Source organism: Triticum aestivum, chromosome 1A, assembly GCF_018294505.1.
Source record: "Triticum aestivum cultivar Chinese Spring chromosome 1A, IWGSC CS RefSeq v2.1, whole genome shotgun sequence".
NCBI classification, from domain to species: Eukaryota; Viridiplantae; Streptophyta; class Magnoliopsida; order Poales; family Poaceae; genus Triticum; species Triticum aestivum.
The window spans coordinates 254,389,542-254,409,014 of NC_057794.1; the positions used below are offsets into that span (position 1 = coordinate 254,389,542).

A 19,473-nucleotide genomic window follows, 5' to 3' on the forward strand; every position below is an offset into this window, starting at 1 on the left:
GAAGACTCAATGTTATCTTCAGAAGTGCCAGGCAAGCAAAACCCCCTTGTTCATTCCGATACAATCCTACTCTCTCGCTCCTGCTCTCTTTTACTGCATTAGGACAACACCGATTCATCTGTTACTTGCTGCGGTAGCTGAACCCCTTTGTCCTTTGCATGACCTGTCATTGCCACAGTAAATAGATGAAACCCACTAGCATGAATAGGAGTTGTTTGAGCCCTGATGTGCCTACTCATTCATGTTTGTTGTCATGCCTGCTACTGCTTAGAGTTGAGTCAGGTCTGATTCATCGGGGATGAATCAGAGGCGTGTGAACATGTCCTGCTATGTGTGAGCTAGGTGTGTGAACACGATTTGGTAAAGGTAGCGGTGAGAGGCCATGTAGGAGTACATGGTGGGTTGTCTCATTGCAGCCGTCCTCAGGAACTGAGTTCTGTGTTTGTGATCCATGATTCAGCTACTACCACGCATTGGGCCCGAAACCAATGGACCCTCTCGGCTTCTTAATCACCCTTGTTCTCTGTCCAGGAGTTGCAAGTAGTTTCTGGTGTTTGTAGTATGCTGGAGGCCGTGGACAGCGCTGACCGTAGGGGTGGGCTGTGATGTGGTAGGCACGTGGCCGGGTAAACCGGGCGCCCGTTTGGTGTCACGGAACCCTGTACACATCGTTTGGGGCTGTGAGCGAAACTCCGGCCGGATCTCCTCATGGATGGAACCCGAATAGGCGATAAACCTGGACTAGAGACTTGAGTGTTTAGGCAGGTCGTGGCCGACACCCACGTTGGGCTTCCGCTTGAAGGTTGCCGAGTACATGTCGTGTAAACGACGGTAAGTGGTGAGAGCGTGTGTGAAGAAGTACACCCCTGCAGGGTTAATATGATCTATTCGAATAGCCGTGTCCGCGGAAAAGGACTTCTGGGTTGCTTATATCAGTTCATAGACAAGTGAAAGTGGATACCCTAAAATACGCAAGATAAGCGTGAGTGCTATGGATGGCGTTCTCGTAGGGAGACGGGAGCGGATCCATAGTGGTGTATTGATATGGTGAATATGTGGACTCGTGTGCGCCACCTCAAAAAGTTGCATTGCAGTCGTAGTTCAGGATAGCCACCGAGTCAAAGCTGGCTTGCTGCAGTCAAACTCCACCATCCCCTTTGTTGATAATGATGCATATGTAGATAGTTCTGATGTAAGTCTTGCTGGGTACATTTGTACTCACGTTTGCCTATTTTATGTTTTTGCAGAGAGACTTCAGTCTCACTAGTATTTCCGCGTGGTCTTCGACGTTTAGCTTGATACCTCAGCTACGATCTTGTGCCCTCGGCATGATCTGATAGATAGTCAGGCTTCTCAGCCTTTTTCATTTATAGTTGTCTGTACTCAGACATGATAGCTTCCGCCTGTGCTTTGACTTGTATGCTCTGAGTGTTGGGTCATGAGACCCATGTTTGTAATATCTCGCTCCTCGGAGCCTATTGATTAAAATATTTGATTTGCAGAGTCATGTTGTGATGCCATGTTGTATTTGCACATATCGAGCATATTGTGTGTATGTTGTTGAAATGCTTGGTATGTGTGGGATCTGACCATCTAGTTGTTTATCTTTAGTAGCCTCTCTTACCGGGAAATGTCTCCTAGTGTTTCCACTGAATGGTAGCTTGCTACTGCTCCGGAACACTTAGGCTGGCCGGCATGTGTCCTTCTTCGTTCCTGTGTCTGTCCCTTCGGGGAAATGTCACGCGATGAATACCGGAGTCCTGTTAGCCCGCTACAGCCCGGTTCACCGGAGTCCTGCTAGCCCAGTGCTACAGCCTGGATTCACTCGCTGATGACCGACACGTTCGATGCTGGGTCATGGATGCCTGTCCCTGTAAGTCTGTGCCACTTTGGGTTTACGACTAGTCATGTCAGCCCGGGCTCCTTATCATATGGATGCTAGCGACACTATCATATACGTGAGCCAAAAGGCGCAAACGGTCCCGGGCAAAGGTAAGGCGACACCCGTGGGGATACCGTGCGTGAGGCCGCAAAGTGATATGAGGTGCTACAGGCTAGATCGATGTGACATCGAGTCGGGGTCCTGACAAAGGACATGTACGATAATGTTGTGACAAGTGTTCGAACAAGTGATGTCGACACTGATGACTTCCTGATTAAGATAGGACTACATCAGGGGTCAGCTTTGAGCCCTTATCTTTTTGCATTGGTGATGGATGAGGTCACAAGGGATATACAAGAAGATATCCCATGGTGTATGCTCTTTACGGATGATGTGGTGCTAGTTGACGATAGTCGGACGGGGGTAAATAGGAAGTTAGAGTTATGGAGATAAACCTTGGAATCGAAAGGGTTTAGGCTTAGTAGAACTAAAACCGAGTACATGATGTGCGGTTTCAGTACTACTAGGTGTGAGGAGGAGGTTAGCCTTGATGGCCAGGTGGTACCTCAGAAGGACACCTTTCGGTATTTGGGGTCAATGCTGCAGGAGGGTGGGGGTATTGATGAAGATGTGAACCATCGAATCAAAGCCGGATGGATGAAGTGGCGCCAAGCTTCTGGCATTCTCTGTGACAAGAGAGTGCCACAAAAGCTAAAAGGCAAGTTCTACAGGACGGCGGTTCGACCCGCAATGTTGTATGGCGCTGAGTGTTGGCCGACTAAAAGGCGACATGTTCAACAGTTAGGTGTGGCGGAGATGCGTATGTTGAGATGGATGTGTGGCCACACGAGGAAGGATCGAGTCCGGAATGATGATATACGAGATAGAGTTGGGGTAGCACCAATTGAAGAGAAGCTTGTCCAACATCGTCTGAGATGGTTTGGGCATATTCAGCGCAGGCCTCCAGAAGCTCCGGTGCATAGTGGACGGCTAAAGCGTGCGGAGAATGTCAAGAGAGAGCGGGGTAGACCGAATTTGACATGAGAGGAGTCCGTTAAGAGAGACCTGAAGGATTCGAGTGTCACCAAAGAGCTAGCCATGGACAGGGGTGCGTGAAAACTTGCTATCCATGTGCCAGAGCCATGAGTTGGTTGCGAGATCTTATGTGTTTCACCTCTAGCCTACCCTAACTTGTTTGGGACTAAAGGCTTTGTTGTTGGTGGTGTTGATCCTCCCTCTCTATCGAGAGTAAAGTGGTGCATAAATCGCCAACCAAGTTGTTGTATGTGCATTTGATCTAATATACAACTTATTGGCCAACCAAGTTGTTGTATGTGAATTTGATCTAATATACAACTTATTGGCCGGATATGCTCTGTGTTTGGTCATTTGACTTGATATGTACCTTGTTGACATTGTCTTTTTTTGCTTGCCGGCTCTCGTATGTGAACTAGTCCGGACCAGTCCGACGGATACTATGTCCAATTTAAGGGTCGGCGTTGAAGATGCCCTGACGTGGTGCTCCAGGTGACACAAAACAAGTGGTGCTCCAGAGTCATTGGTCACGATATAATTCCCAGGAAGAAAATACAAGCACAGCACGCGAACGATAATGCATAAATGACCACATCACGGGGGAAAAGGGCAAATGCGTAGAAAAAGCAACTGGATACGAACCGCACTGTAAAACGCGGATCAGGTAGAATGACATTTTGAAAATGCAAATCGGTCTTCCTTGTCTACTCTACACGTCACATCAATCATCACAAAGACGACAACAACACGGAAGGAAAAAACAGTACAGCTTTCTCGTGGGCTAATGGCGATACACTGGATCAAGCGTGCAGAGTATGGATAATGGCTGGTAAACTGAAGGTACAGCAAAAACCTCATCCTGTTGTAACATGAATCTGGTTTGTTAATCTTCATTCACTTGACAAAGGAGCTTGATGGACCCGTCTTATTGTAACAGTTTTCCTGTGCGACAACTTTTCCCTGGGTATCTTCAGAAAAAACCGAGCTCCCGATGGTTGCTAATTCTGTGAAATAGTTCAATAATCAGACACGCACAAAAAAAAAGACTACCAAGTAAATACATGAAAAGTTTAACTGTCAAAAAAAGAGATGAAATTTTTTGAGGCATTCGCTCTGGATTAATGACTAATCCAAAGGACAGTGAACTTAAAGTCTTAAACAAATATAAGACGTCTTATATTAGTGTACAAGAGGGAGTACAAGAACAACTGCAGTTCAACAAGTGTTCCCGATTGCAACACACGGCACACAGGCATACCAAGATGAATGGCGGCGCATTATTTCATGAGTGGTCAAACATCGTAGCAACACAAAGAAAAACCACACAAACTGAACGTGGTACTGAACTGAGAACTCTCGATATCTAGTGCTGGACAGCTCTGGGTGGACAGTAGTGTCAAACAAAAAAACCACCTGTGTTCAAGTGTAACTCATACCTCTAATGTGAGTGGCAGAGCTCCTACTCAGTTTTCCAAGTTGGGTGATTAACTAGTGAATATGTAGCAATTGCGTTATTTGCAAGCCATAAACTATGTCTATCTCCATTGCATAATACTGCCTCTACAAAATGTAAGACGTTTTTTGCTTTTGCATAGGGCATAAAAACGTCTTACATTTTGCTAGGTAGGGACTATAATCGTATAAACCTACCAACATACATACAGATATAAAATTTGGAACTGAGAAGACACGCTGGGGTACCATTGTATTCGACACTTACCACATTCTATAGTTTGTCCCCAGTAAAAGTACATGTTGCAGGACTCATGCAAGAAACTTAACGGTCACTGCATTAGATTCACTCTGTCAGAAAACAGAACATTGTGCCAAAGCTCATTTTATTAAAAACAAATAGCTTACATCCATATGTTATTTTTTCTCTTCGCCGTCGGAATCAGACTCTGCGAAGACGGTTTCTGGCTGAGTTTGAGCATATGCTGGCGCAATAAACTTCGGGTCATTCTTCGCAGCATCAGCATATTCCAAAATTGCCTCTCTTGGATCTTCATCCATCCAGGTCTCCTTAATTAAACCACCTTCCTGTTACAAATAAATTGAGAAAATTATGTGTCATCAACTGAAAGCAGGTATACTTTGGGAGGAAACACACTAGAATACACAAATAACGTAAATTTACCATACATATAAAACAGAAGGGATGATTAATGTGTATATTACCTTCATGAGATACTGTGTCAGCAAGCTGCCTTTTGTTGTGCCAATTTTACCACCAAACCCTGGACCACTAACAGGCGCTTCTGGTTTGTGCGATTTGAGGGGGTCTTTCATCATCTTCTCTCTTTGGCGTTTACGGCTTGGTTGATCTCTGAATAGAGGCAGTGCATGTGGGTTGTGTATTAAAGGTTGCACCTCATAATCATCAACAGATTTTTTCCTTGGTGCTCGTCCAACACATACAAGAGCTCCCCTCTGACTAACAGAAGGATCATACAAGATATGAGTCCCACCTTCCTTCTTGTCCCCAACTGTTGCGAACACCTACAGAAATAGTAGAGGTTCAAAAACTCAATAATATCCTAAAAACAGTATTCAGCACCAGCATATCCAAGTACTAATGAATAACCTGATTAATCCTTGGATGCCAGAGTGACCTTATCACGCTGTAATGTGGTGAAATTCCCACCCTTGATACAAGCTCTAGTTTCCTTCTATCAAAGAAGCAAAGTAGGCCTCCATTTCTGCCATCTTTCTCAACAGAGGTTCCTGTAAAAATAAGTTGCTCGTCTGAACTAAATGAAGCATTTGTCTCCGCATAGTTATTAGGCAGACCGTCGAACACTTTCAAAGGAGTCTTCATTTTCCTCAAATCCCATATCTACATAAAATTACCAATGCAATACCATAATTAGAAATAATATATACAGTATAAGGAAGAGAAGACCAATGCTGCAGTTCTTATCATTATCATAGATTCACAAGATAACAGTAGACCCAAACAGCAAAAGTACCTAACTGAGTCTGATAACTGAACACATTGCAGGTTGCTAGGTTGGAATCGATAAATTAGTACTAATCATGGCTAATGAACCTTCCTTTACACCATTTTTTAATCCAGCCCCCAGCGGCGGCCCTCCAAAAGCACAAAAGACATTTTACCCCCCCCCCCCCCCCCCCCCCCCCCCCCCCACACACACACAACCCCGTATCAATTCGTTCCTTTCTCCCTCACCCCGATAGCTTCCAACGACAGAAATCTCCAACACGCTTAGCCCCCCCCCCCCCCCCACACACACACCCACACACAACCCCGTATCGATTCGTTCCTTTCTCCCTCACCCCGATAGCTTCCAACGACAGAAATCTCCAACACGCTTAGCCCCCCCCCCCCAATCTAGCTCCACCGCCACCGATGGATCTCCGGCCGGAGGAACGGATCCTCCTCCAACCGCACCCCATTGGCCAGAGGGCACGGTCCCTGCCGACCCTCCCGGATCTGCTCGTCAGCCTCCCCCTGCAGTGTGGTCGCCTGGTGGGCGTGCTTATGCCTGAGCTGTGCGTGTGCTCATGCCTGAGCTGTGCGTGCATGTGAGTGAGAGGTGGGCGAGCTGGGTGTGGTGTGCTAGCGTGAGCTGGCTGGGAGTGGTGTGTGTGGTGGCTGTAAACTGATGTGCTGTGAATTGCTATTGCATATGAACTGTGCCTATGAACTGATGCTTGTGAATTGCTATTGCACATGAACTGCTCCATGGGCTTCTCGGCTCTGTGCTGTGAACTGTGAATTTGCTGTGGATCTAAAAATAGAACTACTATGTTGTATGTGATGTTGATGCTATGCTTTGTGCTGCTGCTCTGCTATGTTTTCATTGTTATGCAAATTGATGACTGGCTATGCAGACGTCATTTCCTTTCAAGGCTGAAACTGATCATAGGCCAACCAAGTACTTGACATGGTCGGTTGCTTTCAAATGCGGAAATCAGATTTAGTAACGTCATATTTTATTATATCTCTGACAAGTACTAAGTTTTATCTTATGTGCAGGTTCACAGGGCAATTAGAGCTTTCCACAAAGGACCTCCAGCGAACATAAAGGAGCTTCTGATCACGATTGGAGGAGCAAATGTTGATGGACTCTCGATCCCAGTACAACCAAAGCCCAAGCGTAAGAAGGCAAGTGCAATTCCTTGGAGTCCATCTAAGTACAGAAAAATAATGTGCCAAAGGACTTCAATGATGATATTCTCACCATTATGGAAGATGTTGCCAAGTGTGGGGCATTCGAGACTAGTAATGAGTACTACATGGCTACAAAGTTGTTTGCTAAACCGTCAAATCGCAGCTTCTTTTATGCAATGAAGACAAATGAGGGGAGACTCAATTGGCTCAAGAGACAGTGTGAGGGAAAGGAAGGAGTAATTTCTCCTCATGTGGACTGCTATGTATCTTTATATATTTCCTTGCTTAGCTTTGAACTGTTATGAAGTGAGCCTATATTCCATCGGGCCAACAGGCCAGCACATATACATGAAGGGAAATAAGCAAAGAAGCCCCTATACAATATGATAACTACACACACAGCACAACCCTGTTCTAACACCCCCCCTCAAACTCAAGGGGGATCTTGGACACCGAGTTTGGACAGGAAAAAGCTGTGTTGGGACCGTGTCTGAGCTTTCGTCAGAAAATCAGCAAGCTGAAGCTCCGAGGGCACATACTGAGGGGCCACAATTCTGTCTTGCACCTGAGAACGAGTGTAGGAGGCATCAACACCGATGTGCTTGGTGAGCTCATGCTTAACAGGATCACGGGCAATGCTGAGTGCCCCAGTGCTGTCGGAGAGCAGAGGGGTCGGTGTAGCAGTGGAAACACCAAAATCCTGAAGAAGCCATCGTAGCCAAGTAATTTCTGCAGTCACGGACGCCATAGCTCGCAGCTCAGCCTCAGCACTGGAGCGAGATACAGCATTCTGCTTCTTGGTCTTCCAGGCAATCAGGGAGGAGCCAAGAAAAACACAATAGGCAGAGAGAGAGCGGCGATCAGTGGGATCGCTGGCCCAGGTAGCATCACAGTAGGCCTGAAGCTGAAGAGAGCTGGAGCGAGGGAAGAATAAGCGACGAGTCATGGTACCACGAAGGTAACGAAGAACACGAAGAAGGTGACTGTAGTGAAGTTGAGTGGGAGCAGAGACAAACTGACTTAGAATGTGCACAGCATAAGAAATGTCAGGACGAGTGATGCCTAGATAGACAAGGCTCCCAACAAGATGGCGGTAGCGTGTGGGATCTGCAAGGGGTTCACCCTCACCAGGACGAAGATGGAGACCAAACTCCATAGGAGTGTCAACCGTGCGCTGATCAGTGAGGCAGGCACGAGTGAGAAGATCTTGGATGTACTTCTCTTGAGAGAGATAAATACCCTCAGGGGAAGAAATGATCTCAAGTCCAAGAAAGTAGCGAAGAGAACCCAAATCAGTCATCAAGAATTGCTCATGTAGACGTTTCTTCACAAAATCAATGAATTGGTGGTCAGCCCCTGTGATAATCATGTCATCAACATAGAGTAGTAAAAGGGTGCGACCGCGAGGAGAAGTGTGAATAAACAGAGCAGGATCATGAACACTAGCAGAGAACCCGATCCTTGTGATGACGGCGGAGAAACGCTCAAACCAGGTACGAGGAGCTTGTTTCAGCCCGTAAAGAGCGCGCCGAAGGCGACAGACAGTGCCATCAGAGACAGTATAGCCAGGAGGCGGCTGCATATAGACCACTTCCCGCAGCTCACCATTCAAGAAGGCATTCTTGACATCTAATTGAGAGATGGACCACTGCCGAACAGCAGCAACAGCCAAAAGAGTGCGAACAGTGGTCATGTGAGCAACAGGAGCAAAAGTCTCATCATAGTCACGACCATACTCCTGCTGGAAGCCACGCGCAACAAGACGAGCTTTGTAGCGCACGAGAGAACCATCTGAATGTGTCTTAACCTTGTAGACCCATTTGCAAGTGATGGGTCTAACGCCTGTAGGCAGGGGTACAAGGTCCCAAGTGCCTGTGCGCTCAAGAGCATGAATTTCCTCTGCCATAGCATGCTGCCATTCAGAATGAGCAGCAGCCTCACGATACGTAGACGGCTCAACAAGAGTGGTAGCAGCAGCAACATAGTACGCAGGAGGCTGGAGAGTGTGGCGATCACGCAGATTATACCGAGGAGCAGGAGGGGTAGGTGGTTCTGAAGGAATGGGACCCAACAGGGAAGGAGTGGAAGTGGAAGTGGGCGCATCCGAGGGAGAAGGGTGCCGAGCACGACGGGAGTAGACAAAAGGAAGCGGAGAGAGAGGGGAAGTGGAAGGTGGCGCATCAGAGGGAGAAGGGTGTTGAGCACGACGGGAGTAGGTAAAAGGAAAAGGAGAGAGAGTGGATGGCTCAACCCGAGTAGGAGAGTCAGGAATAGAAACCTCATCCTGTGTAAGCTGAAGCTCATGAGCAGACACAGGTGAAAGGCTAGGAGTGGACCTACCAGGTGACGATAAAGGTGAAGAATCAGGTAGAGTCAAAAAAGAGAGAGGCTTGACTAACGACTCGGTTGTGGCAGTAGAAGAATGACGAGGGTAGAAGGAGCGAGACTCATCAAAAGTGACATCTTTGGAGATTCTCAGTCTTCGAGCAATAGGGTCCCAGCAACGGTAACCTTTGTGCTCCAAACTGTAGCCAAGGAAAACACATTCAACAGATTGAGCAGTCAATTTGGTGCGTTCATGAGGGTGGAGAAGAACAAAACAGGCACAACCAAACAGGCGTAGACCACTATAATCAGCTGGACCATCACCTAGATGATCAACTGGTATCCCTCCCTGAAGAGCAACAGAAGGCTGAATATTAATGAGATAAACAGCGGTAGAGACAGCCTCAGCCCAAAAGTGCGGGGGAACAGCAGAAGATAAAAGAAGAGCCCGAGCAGTCTCAAGGACGTGACGATGTTTGCGTTCAGCCACCCCATTTTGAGCGTGTGCACCAGGACAGGAATACTGAGGAAGGGTACCCTGTTCAGCAAGGAAACCACGAAGCGCACGAGATAAGTACTCGCCAGCCGAATCAGCACGAAAAACTCGAACAGAGGAATCATACTGAGTGCGAACCATGGTAGCAAACGACTTGTAAATTTGAAGCACTTGACTACGAGATGACATAAAGTAGATCCAAGTGTGGCGAGAAAAATCATCAATGAAAATTATATAATATTTGTGACCCCCTTTGAAACAAAGGGGGCAGGACCCCATACATCAGAGTGAACAAGTTCAAAAGGTCGTTGAGAAACAGAATTACTAGAGGGATATGGAAGTTGTATCTGCTTGCCAAGCTTACAACCCATACAAGTTAGTGAACTATCACCAGATACAGACCCTAGAACACCACTCCTAACCAAAGAAGACAAGTGGGAGCCACAAATGTGACCCAATCGATGATGCCACTGAGCGAAGGATGTGGTGGAGGTGGCAGCTGAAGCAAAAGGGGTGGTGATGTCCGACTGGCTAGAGGACGCAGCGGAAGGAAGGCGCAGCCAATCGAGCTCCCAAAGGCGCTGAGAGTCATGGCGCCGAGGACCGATCCCAACCAGAGTCCCCGTACGACGATCCTGAACACAACAAGAGTCAGAATCCAGAATAACACGACAACCCAAGTCAGTAAGTTGACCAGCAGATAGAAGTTGCATAGTCAGTTTAGGAACATGAGAAACGGCAGGGACATGAAAAGAAGACGTGGAAAGAGTCCCTCTTGCGGCAACAGAAAGAGAAGTGCCATCTGCAGTCTGAACTGTAAGAGGAGAAGGCACGGAATTGACAGCACAAAGATGATCTCTGTGTGGTGTCATGTGGAAGGAGGCCCCAGAATCAAGAATCCAGGGCAAAGATGTACCTGACGAAGAGTGCGGTGGTGGACCAGACGTCTGACCAGCAGAACCAGCAGAACCTGAGGATGGTGCAGAAGCAGTAAGGCGGCGCAGCAAGGTGAGCATCTCCTGGTGAACCTTCTCAAGGGAGCCCTCACGAGAATTAGAGGAGCCTCCCGAGTCCTTTTGACGACGGCCACCACGGCGACCCTGTTTCCTCCTCTTGATGCACTCCGTGATCATGTGACCATCCTGCTTGCAGTAGTTGCAGAAAGCACTAGTGGAGGTTGCTGCCACCTGTGTAGAAGAGGGCACACCAGGCAGCGGTGGTGGAACGCGGGCAGCCAGGACTGCTGAAGAGGATGGCAATAAGCCCGTGCTCCGTAGGCGCACCTCCTCAGATCGCACCTCAGCAAGGGCCTCCAGAGTAGAGAGCCGAGGATGGCGTGCCAATAGCTGAGCACGACTCTGCTCGAACTCCGGCCGGAGGCGAGTGAGGAAGTCGTAGAGGCGACGAACCTCCAGCTTAGCTTGTTGCCGCACACAACACTGACATCTGCGACAAACATCAGCTCCCAGAGAGTCCAATTGGCGCCACACCGCCGACATCTCCTTGTAGAAATCATCCACAGTAGCATCTCCCTGTTGTAGTTGTTGCTCTTGACGAACAACAGAGAGATACATGGCATCCCCTGTAGACTCATAGCGATGGCGAAGGTGCTCCCACATCTGATATGCAGTGGTAAGGGCCACCACATCCATGGTGAGATCAACATCCATGCTGTTCACCAAGATAGAAGAGGCTCGAGCATCATCATTTGTCCATTGCTTGTATAAGTGGAGTTGATTCTGATACTCTTCAGTGGCCTCTTCAAAAGCATCTAGCATCTCACGTTGCTTGGTTTCATCGGCATCAACAGGGAAGGCCAACTCAGCTGGAGGAGTGGGCAGCAGGGGACAAGGCAGAGCACCAGAGAGGTGCTCCCAGACCAGCTGGCCCCTCATGTGCAGCTTCATGTGCTGCACCCAGTCCCTGTAGTTCTGTCCGTTGAAGATAACAGGACATCGTGGGACTGGGACAGCACCGGTGGTGGTGGAGGGCGCCATTGCAGCAGAGCAGCAACAGCAGCTCGTTGAAGACCAGCAGCAGCAGGAGGCACAGCTTGATGGCAGCAGCAGACCAGGAGGAGAAGAGCAGCAGCAGTCGCACTTTGAAGAGCAGCAGCAGCAGCTCGTTGAAGAAGAGCAGCAGCAGCAGCAGAGAAGAGGAGGGGAGAGGCTCGATGAAGAGAGGAGCGGCGGCCGGCGGCGGCCGCGGCGGCGGCCGCGGCGACCAGAGGCGGCGGCGGCGGCTGGGGAACCTAACCCTAGCTCTTATACCATGTTATGAAGTGAGCCTATATTCCATCGGGCCAACAGGCCAGCACATATACATGAAGGGAAATAAGCAAAGAAGCCCCTATACAATATGATAACTACACACACAGCACAACCCTGTTCTAACATGAACATCCTAAAATCTGTATTTGTTTGCTTAGCCGAGAACAGTTTGAATTGTGTATTTGCATCCTGATTGAGACCTTGTTTAACTATAGTGGTAATGTAATGAAAACCTTGTATTTGACAACCAACCGATGGTTTCATGTAATATATAATTAGCAGAATATGTTTGATCTGTTCAAATGCATCACTCCCTCCGTTTTTATTTACTACACATATTAGTTTTGACTAAGTTTATAGAAAATAATATGAACTTTCACAATAAAAAATATATATGATGTGAAAAATATTCAATGATGATTCTAATGGTATTGATTTGGTATCGCGGATGTTAATAATTTTTGTATAAACTTGGCCAAAGTTTGACTTGAGACGAAACTAATATGCAGAGTAAATAAAAACGGAGGGAGTATCATATAGCCAATATGCCAAAATCATTTAAATACACTGTCTATGACATCAAACAATTGTAATTTCAGTTAAAAACCATGAAAACCGACAATCTGCGACAAAAAGAGCTCTTAATCAAGTCATTTCGATTATAACAGTACAATCAGCACCTATTCCCAATCTACAGAACAACAGAGGACATTATGGTCATTTTAGCACGCTTCTGCAGCAGCTGTAGCTGCTACAGCGCAACTACCAAACGCCTGTATCTTGGCTCCAATCTTTCAGCCGCAGCTATAGCTGCTCCTTTCAGCCGGAGCTGTTGCAGCTGCAGCTGTGGAAGTTGCAGCTATAACAAGCATGCCCTAAGCAGAAGTACTGTTGAGAAATGTAGGTGACATCTCAAGGCTTACTGGACTGATGCTTAACCTAAATACTGAACAACTTTTCAGTGTGTAAGAGTATGACGGCATAGGCGGATTGCAGATAATGAATTTAAACATGCAGACATGGATCATGTTAACAGACCAGATACATTACCTTTAGAGTACTATCCATACTTCTTGACAGAAGAATCTGCCCATCAGTAGAAAACTTAACCCCAGTGATATCTTCTGTATGTGCTTTTTCAACATGAATATCTGGTCTGCTTCCCCATCCAGTCTTTATGGTCCAGAGCTACAAAAGACATATGAGGTCATACAATGTATTAACCAAACCATCTAATTAAACTCAAAGTGATAGGACAGTTTAGAGATTGTGCAATATATGAAGTACCTGAATGGAACCATCCCCCACGCCAGCAACAATCCGCTTGCCTTCATGATCCCATGCACATGAAGTAACAGGAATTCGCATTGGTCTTTTTAACTTTGGTTTGATGACCTATTGAAAATGTAATGACAAAAATTCAGTATTCGACAATAGAAAATGGTAGGAGCTTCAATCATACTACATAACAAGTGGTTCAACTTTAAGCAAATGTTGGTGCAAAAATGAACAAATATCAGAGCATTTCAGGGTTATTATATTACTGGGACCTTCTCCTCAAAATGATGCACTGCTATCTAGCGAATAGAACGATTAGTTCAACGTACCTGCTTTTGACTGCTAAAGTCTGAAACATCCCAGAGACGTAATGATCCATCTTCCGATGAGGTCAATATAGTTTCTTTTGACTTGGGATTCCATTCACCACCAGTTAGTCCAGAAATGTGACCCTTTGTATTCTTCAGATCACGGATATACATATCACCCTTAACAAACTCACCAAGTGAAAGCCCGTCTCGGTCATATATCTGTTAGGAGACATAATGATAAATAACATGGTATTGATTTCTAGGCGTCACAGTTTTTGGTGATTCAGGAAGATAGCAAACCAGAATACCTTGGCCTGAGCTGAACCCGTGACACATAAGAATCGGTCCGATGTTGGACTCCAGCTTAGGCTACGAACTTGATGCCCCTCACAAGGTTCTAATTGCCTAAATGACTGTAGCTTCGAGTTCATGCCTTGGAAGTCATACATCCGTATTGTATAATCATAGCTGCCAGAGAGCACTCGGGATCCTGTAGGGTCAACAGCAAGGGCTGAGACAACCTGCAAATGAAATAAATGATTATTAAAACCAGCAAAATAGATTTACTTGAAACTAGCAATGTAACCCGGACGACTCTTCATAGCATCACAGGAGGCACCATTGAGGATCACCCCAAGAGCACGCAAGTTGATATTCGACTAAATTTGTCAATTCTAAGGTTGGCTAGCTAGGTGAAAAGCCTTTTAGTTTTAGCCTCTTTTTTTTCTGCTGTTCTTTTTCTTTGTCAGACTAGGTATATTTGTTGCCTTTTTTATTTGTTTTTTTGAGTTGTAGACTTTTAGTTGTAAGGCCCGCATCATCTTGAAGTTTTTCTTCTAATAAAAAATGGCATGCACTCTGTGTTCGAGAAGAAAAAATATTGAGGATGTACTCAGCTTTACCATGGATTGGACATTGCGCTGTTTCTAGACAACTCATTCTGTTTGAACATGGCTAGAGTTGGCACGATATACTCCAAATTTTGTTCATGCCTCGTTTGGGGTCTTGATAGAAATTCTTTACAGAAAACTTTATGCAGTATAACTCCGCTTATGTTGTCTCAACATAGCCGGTCCCAAGCCCGGGTAAAGGAGGAGGGTTGTGATAGGCTTGGCGAGCCAACGTAAAAACTCAGCCACTCTTATGGAGATGAAACCCAAAAGATTTTCGTTGGGGCGTAACCCTCTCAGCGACGCGCTACATCGGAACCCGGGTGTGGTGGAAAATGGGCAAGGGCCGGGCCGTCACCCCCAAGGTGGCGCGTTGTATCTTGATCCGGATACGGTGGCAAGTGAGCGAGGATCAGGTCGTCGCATCCTTAGTGGCGCGCTACATCGCCGCCCGGATGTAGTGCAAAATGGGCAAGGGTCTTCGCATTTGACTCGACGAGTGCGAAGGGTAAGGAAGCTAGCCGAGCCTAGGAGGATTCGCTTAGGTAGCTGGAACGTAGGGTCTCTGACAGGGAAACTTCGGGAGCTAGTTGATGCAGCGGTGAGGAGAGGTGTTGATATCCTTTGCGTCCAAGAAACCAAATGGAGAGGACAGAAGGCGAAGGAGGTGGAGGATACCGGCTTCAAGCTGTGGTACACAGGGACGGCTGCAAACAGAAATGGCGTAGGCATCTTGATCAACAAGAGCCTCAAGTATGGAGTGGTAGACGTCAAGAGACGTGGGGACCGGATTATCCTGGTCAAGCTAGTAGTTGAGGACTTGGTTCTCAATGTTATCAGCGCGTATGCCCCGCAAGTAGGCCACAATGAGAACACCAAGAGGGAGTTCTGGGAAGGCCTGGAAGACATGGTTAGGAGTGTACCGATTGATGAGAAGCTCTTCATAGGAGGAGACCTCAATGGCCACGTGGGTACATCTAACACAGGTTTTGAAGGGGCGTACGGGGGCTTTGGCTATGGCATCAGGAATCAAGAAGGAGAAGATGTCTTAAGCTTTGCTCTAGCCTACAACATGATTGTAGCTAACACCCTCTTTAGAAAGAGAGAATCACATCTGGTGACTTTTAGTAGTGGCCAACACTCTAGCCAGATTGATTTCATCCTCTCGAGAAGAGAAGATAGGCGTGTGTGCCTAGACTGTAAGGTGATACCTGGAGAGAGTGTTGTACCCCAGCATAAGCTGGTGGTTGTTGACTTCCGCTTTCGGATTCGTGTCCAGCGGGATAAGCGTGCCAAAGTCGCTAGAACGAAGTGGTGGAAGCTCAAGGGGGAGGTAGCTCTAGCGTTCAAGGAGAGGGTCATTAAGGAGGGCCCTTGGGAGGAAGGAGGAGATGCGAACAATGTGTGGACGAAGATGGCGACTTGCATTCGTAAGGTGGCCTCAGAGGAGCTTGGAGTGTCCAGGGGAAGGAGAAGCGAAGATAAGGATACCTGGTGGTGGAATGATGATGTCCAGAAGGCGATTAAAGAGAAGAAAGATTGCTTCGAACGCCTATACCTGGATAGGAGTGCAGACAACATAGAGAAGTACAAGATGGCGAAGAAGGCCGCAAAGCGAGCTGTTGGTGAAGCAAGGGGTCAGGCATATGAGGACCTCTACCAACGGTTAGGCACGAAGGAAGGTGAAAGGGACATCTATAAGATGGCCAAGATCCGAGAGAGGAAGACGAGGGATATTGGCCAAGTCAAATGCATCAAGGACGAAGCAGGCCAACTCTTGGTGAAGGACGAGGAGATTAAGCATAGATGGCGGGAGTACTTCGACAAGCTGTTCAATGGGGAGAATGAGAGTTCTACCATTGAACTGGACGACTCCTTTGATGAGATCAGCACGCGTTTTGTGCGGCGAATCCAGGAGTCTGAGGTCAAGGAGGCTTTAAAAGGGATGAAAGGAGGCAAGGCGACGGGCCCTGATTGTATCCCCATTGAGGTGTGGAAAGGCCTCGGGGACATAGCGATAGTATGGCTAACCAAGCTTTTCAACCTCATTTTTCGGGCAAACAAGATGCCAGAAGAATGGAGACGGAGTATATTAGTATCAATCTTCAAGAACAAGGGGGATGTTCAGAGTTGTACTAATTACCGTGGAATTAAGCTGATGAGCCATACAATGAAGCTATGGGAGAGAGTCATTGAGCACCGCTTAAGAAGAATGACAAGCGTGACCAAAAATCAGTTTGGTTTCATGCCTGGGAGGTCGACCATGGAAGCCATTTTCTTGGTACGACAACTTATGGAGAGATATAGGGAGCAAAAGAAGGACTTGCATATGGTGTTCATTGACTTGGAGAAGGCCTATGATAAGATACCGCGGAATGTCATGTGGTGGGCCTTGGAGAAACACAAAGTCCCAGCAAAGTACATTACCCTCATCAAGGACATATACGATAATGTTGTGACAAGTGTTCGAACAAGTGATGTTGACACTGATGACTTCCCGATTAAGATAGGACTGCATCAAGGGTCAGCTTTGAGCCCTTATCTTTTTGCATTGGTGATGGATGAGGTCACAAGGGATATACAAGGAGATATCCCATGGTGTATGCTCTTTGCGGATGATGTGGTGCTAGTTGACGATAGACGGACGGGGGTAAATAGGAAGTTAAGAGTTATGGAGACAAACCTTGGAATCGAAAGGGTTTAGGCTTAGTAGAACTAAAACCGAGTACATGATGTGCGGTTTCAGTACTACTAGGTGTAAGGAGGAGGTTAGCCTTGATGGCCAGGTGGTACCTCAGAAGGACACCTTTCGGTATTTGGGGTCAATGCTGCAGGAGGATGAGGGTATTGATGAAGATGTGAACCATCGAATCAAAGCCGGATGGATGAAGTGGCGCCAAGCTTCTGGCATTCTCTGTGACAAGAGAGTGCCACAAAAGCTAAAAGGCCAGTTGTACAGGACGGCAGTTCGACCCGCAATGTTGTATGGCGCTGAGTGTTGGCCGACTAAAAGGCGACATGTTCAACAGTTAGGTGTGGCGGAGATGCGTATGTTGAGATGGATGTGTGGCCACACGAGGAAGGATCGAGTCCGGAATGATGATATACGAGATAGAGTTGGGGTAGCACCAATTGAAGAGAAGCTTGTCCAACATCGTCTGAGATGGTTTGAGCATATTCAGCGCCGGCCTCCAGAAGCTCCGGTGCATAGTGGACGGCTAAAGCGTGCGGAGAATGTCAAGAGAGGGCGGGGTAGACCGAATTTGACATGGGAGGAGTCCGTTAAGAGAGACCTGAAGGATTGGAGTATCACCAAAGAGCTAGCTATGGACAGGGGTGCGTGGAAGCTTGCTATCCATATGCCAGAGCCATGAGTTGGTTGCGAGATCTTATGGGTTTCACCTCTAGCCTACCCCAACTTGTTTGGGACTAAAGGCTTTGTTGTTGTTGTTTGTTGTTGTAAAACTTTATGCAGTATGTGACACACGTCGAGAAAATTTCTTAGAATAACACCGTGTGAAACAAACAGTGAAACAGAAGGTGAGCTTCCACAGCTTATCTTCAAGGATGAGCTTAATTCGGCTAAATCATTTGTGAAAGAACTAAGAAACCTGAGAGCTCCCACAACTATCCAGAACTAATCGAGCAAACCTAGTTGTCCAACCACATCAACCTTAACAATTCCAAAGGTAAAACAACTCAGTTGTAGAAAAGGAAATAATTCTGGGCGTGGTTACCTTGGTGTGCCCCCGCAGAACAATTTCGTTGCTGAGAGGAATCCTGCCGAAATCATCCCCATCATCATCCATATCATCGTCGTCGTCATCCTCGTCGTCGTCGTCCTCGTCATCCTCATCCCCCTCCTTCGACGGTGGCGGCCGAGGCGGCCCAACCATGCTGCCGTCCTCGTCCTCCACCTCCGCGTGCGCAGACGGCCGCTGTGGCGGCCGAGGCGGCCCAATCAGACCGCCACCCTCCTCGTCATCCTCCTGGATAGGAGCCAATTCCTTGGGCGGCCTAGGGGGTCCGACAACGGCGCCACCGACATCGTCCTCCTCGGCGGCGGCAGAGGTGGAGGGGTTGGAGCTAGGGTTTTGGGGCTTGCGGAGGGTGGAGGAGTGGGAGGCGGCGCTGGGGCGGGTGGGCGCCTTGCCAAATGAGGTCGGGAAGAAGGCGCGCATCATCGCCTCCTCGTCCATCTCGCCGCCGTCCGCCATAGGTCACTCGTCGCCGGCGAGTTCGGGAATAGAGATGGGTGCTGCCGCGAGTTTTTCTTTTTTCGACGAGCGTTCGAGCGCACGGGCTCTGTGTCCGGGCCTCTATAGCCGAACTGATCGAGCCACCGCTGGCTGCTCGTAGCGAAGGTCTCAAATTCGTGTCGTGTTCGTCCGACAATCCTACAAGGTAACTTTCCTAACTGCTCCCTCGTTCCCGGTTTACAGGCTCATCTCAAAAATATCGGTTTCCCGTTTTATAAGTCTCAATTTGATTGTTTCTCATTACATGATCATATTTCAAGATGCAATAATTCATTACATACAAGAATTGTGAGAAACTTGACCAATGCATGTACTTCATGCATGCATGCATGCATTGCAATTAATGCATTGGTAAACACAATTCTTTAAAAAAAACAAGCGCATTAATTGAGTGCTTTAACAAACCATAAAAATTATTCCACCACTCATCATCTACCTTGGTTGATGAGATTTTTGAATTGAGCCATATAAACCGAAAATGAGGTAGTAATTAACTTCACCCCGATATAGGGCAGGAGCTGAAGCCAAGCACAACAGAGTGTTACAAGATATGGAGACACAAGTCACAGCACAGATGAACGAGATGCTAGAA

General features: G+C 47.3%; 1 protein-coding gene across 2 annotated transcripts; it reads right to left on the minus strand.

The window, feature by feature from the left end:
* Window positions 1–3,531: 3,531 nt before the first annotated feature.
* LOC123044908 (WD repeat-containing protein 70) lies at window positions 3,532–18,957 on the minus strand. 2 transcript variants are annotated; one of them, XR_006420723.1, is made up of 10 exons: window positions 18,360–18,956; window positions 14,041–14,253; window positions 13,751–13,951; window positions 13,431–13,538; window positions 13,194–13,331; window positions 5,502–5,753; window positions 5,096–5,416; window positions 4,778–4,957; window positions 4,638–4,704; window positions 3,532–3,921 (listed from the first exon to the last, which is right to left on the minus strand). XR_006420723.1 is itself a non-coding variant. In XM_044467793.1 (9 exons), exons 1-8 carry the CDS (start codon window positions 18,837–18,839, stop codon window positions 4,787–4,789), a joined length of 1,884 nt encoding a protein of 627 aa, XP_044323728.1. In that variant the 5' UTR covers window positions 18,840–18,957; the 3' UTR covers window positions 3,532–3,921; window positions 4,778–4,786. The 2 variants fall into 2 exon arrangements, 1 of the variants encoding a protein (XP_044323728.1); XM_044467793.1 differs by lacking the exon at window positions 4,638–4,704 and having other exon boundaries at window positions 18,360–18,957.
* Window positions 18,958–19,473: the final 516 nt, after the last annotated feature.